This window comes from Odontesthes bonariensis, chromosome 24 (genome assembly GCF_027942865.1).
Source record: "Odontesthes bonariensis isolate fOdoBon6 chromosome 24, fOdoBon6.hap1, whole genome shotgun sequence".
Taxonomy (NCBI): domain Eukaryota; kingdom Metazoa; phylum Chordata; class Actinopteri; order Atheriniformes; family Atherinopsidae; genus Odontesthes; species Odontesthes bonariensis.
In genome coordinates this window covers 26,822,829-26,828,828 of record NC_134529.1, presented here as the reverse complement: position 1 = coordinate 26,828,828, position 6,000 = coordinate 26,822,829, and the positions used below count along the sequence as shown (strand labels likewise).

General features: G+C 39.7%; 1 protein-coding gene across 2 annotated transcripts in view; it reads right to left on the bottom strand.

Annotated features, from left to right (window-relative positions):
- Positions 1-3,118: 3,118 nt before the first annotated feature.
- The window catches only part of lbr (lamin B receptor), a 42,708-nt gene continuing 39,826 nt past the window's right edge, over positions 3,119-6,000 (bottom strand). For both annotated transcript variants that reach the window (XM_075459817.1, XM_075459818.1), the window contains one exon: positions 3,119-4,845. In XM_075459817.1, coding sequence (XP_075315932.1) covers positions 4,685-4,845 — 161 coding nt within the window. In that variant the 3' untranslated portion in view covers positions 3,119-4,684. The remainder of the gene's footprint in view (positions 4,846-6,000) is intronic.

The window sequence follows — 6,000 nt, the reverse complement described above, 5'->3', positions numbered from 1 at the left end:
ACCTGAAACGGCTGTCTGGTTTCAAAAGGCTCACACGGGCCACACCCTCCACCTAAATTCATCCTGGATTTTATCCTTGCATCTCCCAGGAGTCTGTTTACCCTAAGTGCTGCCCATGCTGGGCCCCCAGCTACTATTGCTTCTTCTAATCCAAATCCACTGACTGGACTTTACTGCCTCATCTGACACTTCCTTCACTGTTTTCCTCACACTCTGTCCACTTACACCCAGCTCCCTCAACAATGAGACAGCAGACTTTGCAACAAATCCTCTACACCCTACTTCCACTGGACATATCCTAACTTTCCATCCTCGCTGCTCTGCTTCTACCCCTAACTTCGTGCTTTCTGTTTTGTATCTAGATAAATTCCTTTAAGATTTGGGAGATTAATCAATCAGATGTGATGAAAGCCATCAATAAGTTAAATTCTACATTTAACTCACTGCTTATGTTTCTGGTAAAACTTGTGATTCAATTCAATTCAGTTTTATATATATAGCGCCAAATCACAACAAATGTAATCTCGGCACTTCATTATTTGGCCTACAGTCAAATTCAAGCCAATTAGAGTCCAATTCATGGTAATAATAATCCAATCAAATCTCATTAATTCAATTCAAAATCAGGCCACATTAGGCCAAACACAAGTTAATGTCAAAAATAATGCTATAAAGATATACATACCTTCCTTGTTTTTAAGAACGCAGTTCTAAGAACTGTCTTTCCCAGGGGAACTGTTTAGTATTCGCACATGAGTCGGGACCTTGATAGGGACACTGCTCTCCAGAACACACTGGAGAGATTGTATATCCTTTCTGGCCAGGGAACATCTTGGGATCCCCCAGGAGAAGCTGGTGTCACTGGGGAAAAGGATGTCTGAGTTTCTCTCCTGAACCCATTCCTTCAGGACCCGATCTCGGATAAGCGGAAAACAACGGATGGATATTCTGTTGCTTCTACATCGGATGCCATCTTAATGCCAGTTTCACTCTTGCTGAACTGTCTTCCAGCTTTGTTAGACATTTGTTTGGTCCTTCTGTCTGACCATATCCAGAAATGATCACAGCACATTCTAAATCTATCCACTTGCCTTGGTCATCAGTTGACAGTGAATAGGTAATCGTCAGTTGTTTGCTTGTCGGACTTGCGTGTCCATCTTGGTCTTGTTGTCCGAGTATCTTCACATTGCTCTGCCTCAATCCTATGCATGGCAATGCTTGAACTCTCATCAGATGCTTCATCCCTCCTCAGATCCACACTGTCTGTTTTTCACCTCTGCACTCTCACTCAGCTGTTGTAAATTTTGTTCTATTAGCTGTGCTATTTCTTTCCTTGCTCCTCTTAGTGGTTGCAGTCTACCTTTCATCAAGTCATATGAAGTTAGGGTGACTTTTGGTTGCCACCCCATGACTTGTGTGGATTACTTCTGGCCCCCCGTGTACACCTGTTGCCATCTTCACTGCTTAGCACCGCTGTCTGAGCAACTCCTCTCCAATATTCTTTTGGCTGGTTTTAAAGGTGGGAACAAACGTCTTGGTACTGTTACTTCCTTAATAGGGAGGAATCAAGACAAAGAAGTTTATATTTTTTTAAAAAAACTGTAAAAGCTAAGATAAATACAAAAACAATAGTTTTGAATACATTCTCTGTGCGGAAGTGTTTGATGAGGGAATCTAAAATTGTCTTTTTTTTTTACATAGCACAAGAGAAACAAGTTTATACATTATTATTAAAGGAGCCATGGCATGAAATTTTCACTTTTTAAGGTTACTTAACATTAATATGAGTTCCTCTAGCCTGCCTGCGGTCCCCCAGTGGCTAAAAATGACGATTGACCTAAACCATGCAATGGAAATTATTCTCCGCCTTACCATGCAGATGGCCTAAACGGGAAAGCTGCCTCATATGACGTCGAGGTTATTTCCCCCCAGAGCCCATATATGGCTATGCCAAAACTGCCTTTCCCCGCCCACAGAAGAAGAACAATGAATCCGCAAATTCAGTGCATTTCATCAGGATAATTCATTCATGGTTGCAGAGTCAAAACGGTCAGTCTGTCTGTGTCGTTAGCTCTGCAGCTAATAGCTCGGTCACTGTCGCTAATGTAACGGTAAATAGCATGAGGTATGCAAGTGGACACCTCATTTACTGTAACTTGAGTGTTGTGTACTTATTTGTTTTGATAGCCGTCCTGCTGTTGGTGTTATGGCGCGCACGATATCTGCCTTTCCCCTGATTGAAATGACTAGCGCTATGTGCATCTTTGCAAATCAGAGCAATCTTTGCCCCGCCTTTCTCCTCCTAATTTGCATTTAAAGCTGCAGACCCTAAACAGCTCATTCTGAGGATCCTAAGGAAAGCTCATTTTTGGGACTGGCTGTAATTCTGTTACCTGACTCCCGCCCTCTGGTATTCGCATACCATCTGGGACGAGCCCACAACCGACATGATTTCAAATGGGGCTATTTTTTCTAAAACTCGTGCATGTGATTGGATGAAGAATCTGTCCACGCCACTTCAGCCACTCCCAATGACTCAACCCGTGACGTAGTTCAGAGCTTACCTGACTCCCGCCCTCTGGAGCATGAATGGGCGGCCATAACGCCGCCCATTCATCCAAAGTCCCACCCAGCGATTAATGATTGGCTCTCATTATTTTCTAATCGGACGAAACACATATGACTCCCAGGCTCCTCAGATGGCTGTGTGAGGAAAGGGAACGCCCCCGCGTGTAGTTGGTGAACGCAGCCAGATGACGTGAGTCAGGTTAGTAATTCTGCACCAAGGCAGAATTTTGGGGAAAAAAACTCTTTGGCTATAAGGGGACCACTAAAGCCTATAAAAATATATAAAAGCCTCCATTTATTTTCATGCCATGGCACCTTTAACTATTACAAATAAGATAACTATGATGAAGAGGAAAGCAGTCACAAGACTGAATGTGGTTCTTTTCCAGTTAAGAGTACAAAAGTTTATATTTGGAATCTGTTACAAATGAATATGATGGAGAAAGGAGTCTTGCGTGACTTCTGAGAACAAATTCTCTTCATCACAGAGTACTTGTCAAACAAAAAAAAAAAAAAAAAAAAAAAAAAATTAATATGACGTGGGACAAGAAAATACCAACAATCTTTATTTCACACTGCAACATTTGTACAGATTAGTTTCTTCCACCTGTTGTCCTAATCTGGACCCATCATGTCAAAATACTCATTCACTGGTGTCATTTATGAAAGTACATCAAACTTATGGCTTTCCACGAACAGGTGGTCAAACCTAGCAGAAGTTTACAGCAATAATATTAAAGAAACCTTTGTTTCTTCACAACTATTTAAGCAGGTAACGGGGTGCTAGCACCTCTTCAGTCAAGTTCATTCTAAATTTGATCTAATGCATCTTTTGGTACGGTCCGTGACCATGGCAGATCTAGGTGTAAACATAACACAGTGGTCAAATTTTAGGCAGTTAAAAAAATAAAACCCAAATAAAAGCTCAATTAAATAGCTACTCTGAAACAATGCAATTATCGACTCTCACTTTTTTTTTTGGAAACATGATTTAAAATATTTACATGGTGCTCAGTCAGCCCAGCATAAAAAAAGCTGGCTAGTCTAGTTGATGTACTGCTACTCATGTGATCATGTACAGCTGCACATGCATAAAAATACTTTTTTCAATTTTGCAAATACACATTACAAATGCACACGTAACAGCCCTGTATCGTCACAGTATAAACTTAATGGAAAGTCACTTTCATTTGACCGGGTCTGTTAAAACTTCAAAAGTATAAGGAAAGGGGAAGAAGAAGAAGAAAAAAAAAAAAAAAGAAAACTGTAGGGCAATTGACAAAAAGCACCACCCAGAAACTCTTAGTTCAAATTACAGATAGTTTCCCTAGAATGCTGGACAATAGTAGAACATTTCATTCTAATACCACCTATTCATAATGGATATTATTGTAGAAATGAAAAACAAGCCAAACTTATTTTGCAGTGATGCCACTCTTCATCACACACACTGCCTTCCAGACAACACAGAGGGAAAACTAGTCTGTGAGTGAACCTGAGGTAGCAAAACTAAATCAAATACACTTTGGAATTAATAATGCAAGAAAAACAAACAAAAAATAAAACAAAGAGGCAATACATCAGTGCATTTTCATCAGACCAAGCTGTTTTACACTAATAAGTAAAAACTATATTTCTATATAAAATTCTACACAAAATAATCAATGTATAACTTTTCTAATTCAACGTTTTGACAGTCCTGGGTCTTTACAAATAACATGAGCTGTACAGTGCAGCTTTTCAAATAATCCCATCCTTTACAATGTACAGAAGTATTTTAAGTAGAAAACAAAGGTGTACATCATATCATTAGAAATCATACTCAAGCAGGTCTTGTACTATTTTTAAAGCGGCCATTTATGTTCCATAAAAGGTATGCATTTGGTGTACTTTTGAAGAATACAAAAAAAATGTGTATATACAAAAATAAACAATTTATCCTAAGAGGAAATTCCCAATTCTTCTTCCTTCAATCCAGAATTAAGATATAAAAAGAAAAGAAAAACACTTAAAAAAAAAAAGATTCTAAAAGATCAAATCAATCGGTCAGGCAGCTGAAATGTTTGGTGAAAGAGAAAAAAAAGGTCTCAGCTCCAACATGTCCAGTGTTGGTTCCTCAGTAGACACGGGGAATGATCCGGTAGCGAACAGTTCGGCAGTACTCCTCCCACGCAGAACCGTACTTCCTCCTGCACTCACTCATGTCACGCGAGTCTCTGTGCAAGAGCAGGATGATGAAGTATATCATGTAGTACCATGGCAGGAGGTGGCTAAAGCCTGTGGGAATGATAAGAGAGGGGGAAGGACAAAAAAAAAAAAAAAAACACAGGATTTAACCAGCCTGAAGGAATCAGTTGGTAAGTAGCTCGAATCGAACAGCATTTTTTTCCACCATAAAAAGGTTGTGGTCTGTAGTTTCAGCTGAAATGGCACAACTCCTTTCATTTGTCTGTTTTTGTCATATTTTTCCCAAAAGATCAACATTAACAGCACAGAAAAATTTAAATGCCTGTAAGAAATGGTAAGTAAAAGCTCACACTGGTAACATGCGACAGTGGATAATTATTTATTGCTTCTCTGATGAAGAACTTTTCATCTTGTGCACTTACCATATTTTCGGACTATAAGTCGCACTTTTCTTCATAGTTTGGCTGGTCCTGCGACTTATATGTCAAAATATACACTGCTCAAAAAAATATAGGGAACACCTTGCAACTCCAAGTCAATCCCACTTCTTTTTATATATATATATATATATATATATATATATATAAATATATATATATATATATATTTTTTTTTTTGGGCTTTCCATGCCTTTAACGATGGGATAGCCGGAGAGAAACAGGAAGCAGGGGGCAGAGAGTGGGGGGAGACACGCAGCAAAGGACCGCCCGGTGCGGGACTCGAACCGGGGCCAGCTGCAGCGAGGACCACAGCCTCTGCACATGGGGCGCCTGCTTAACCCACTACGCCACCGACCGCCCCTCAATCCCACTTCTGTGAAAATCAACACTGATTGTGAATCATTCACCTGCTGTTGTGCGAATGGAACAGGCAACAGATGGGCTGTGTTCGAAACCGCATACTTCTCCTACTACTCATACTGACTTTTTTCCCAGATGCATACTAGATTTGCTGAAATGTTGGGTATGCATCATGAGGTTACTACTCATACTCAAACTACCCAAGATGCAACGTAACGTAGGGGTGGGCGATATGGAAAAAATGTTGTATCACGATTTTTTTGCATAAAATCACGATTTCGATTTTTTTATCACGATCTTCCATCCAAAAAAAAAAAAAAGACCAATTACAGTAGAGTTAAGTCGACATGCTGAACCACAGAAGAGCTAAGGAGTAAAAGAAAGAATTTGGCAATCAACACATTGTAATTCAACTGTAACCCAATTCAAGATGAAAAATAATGAT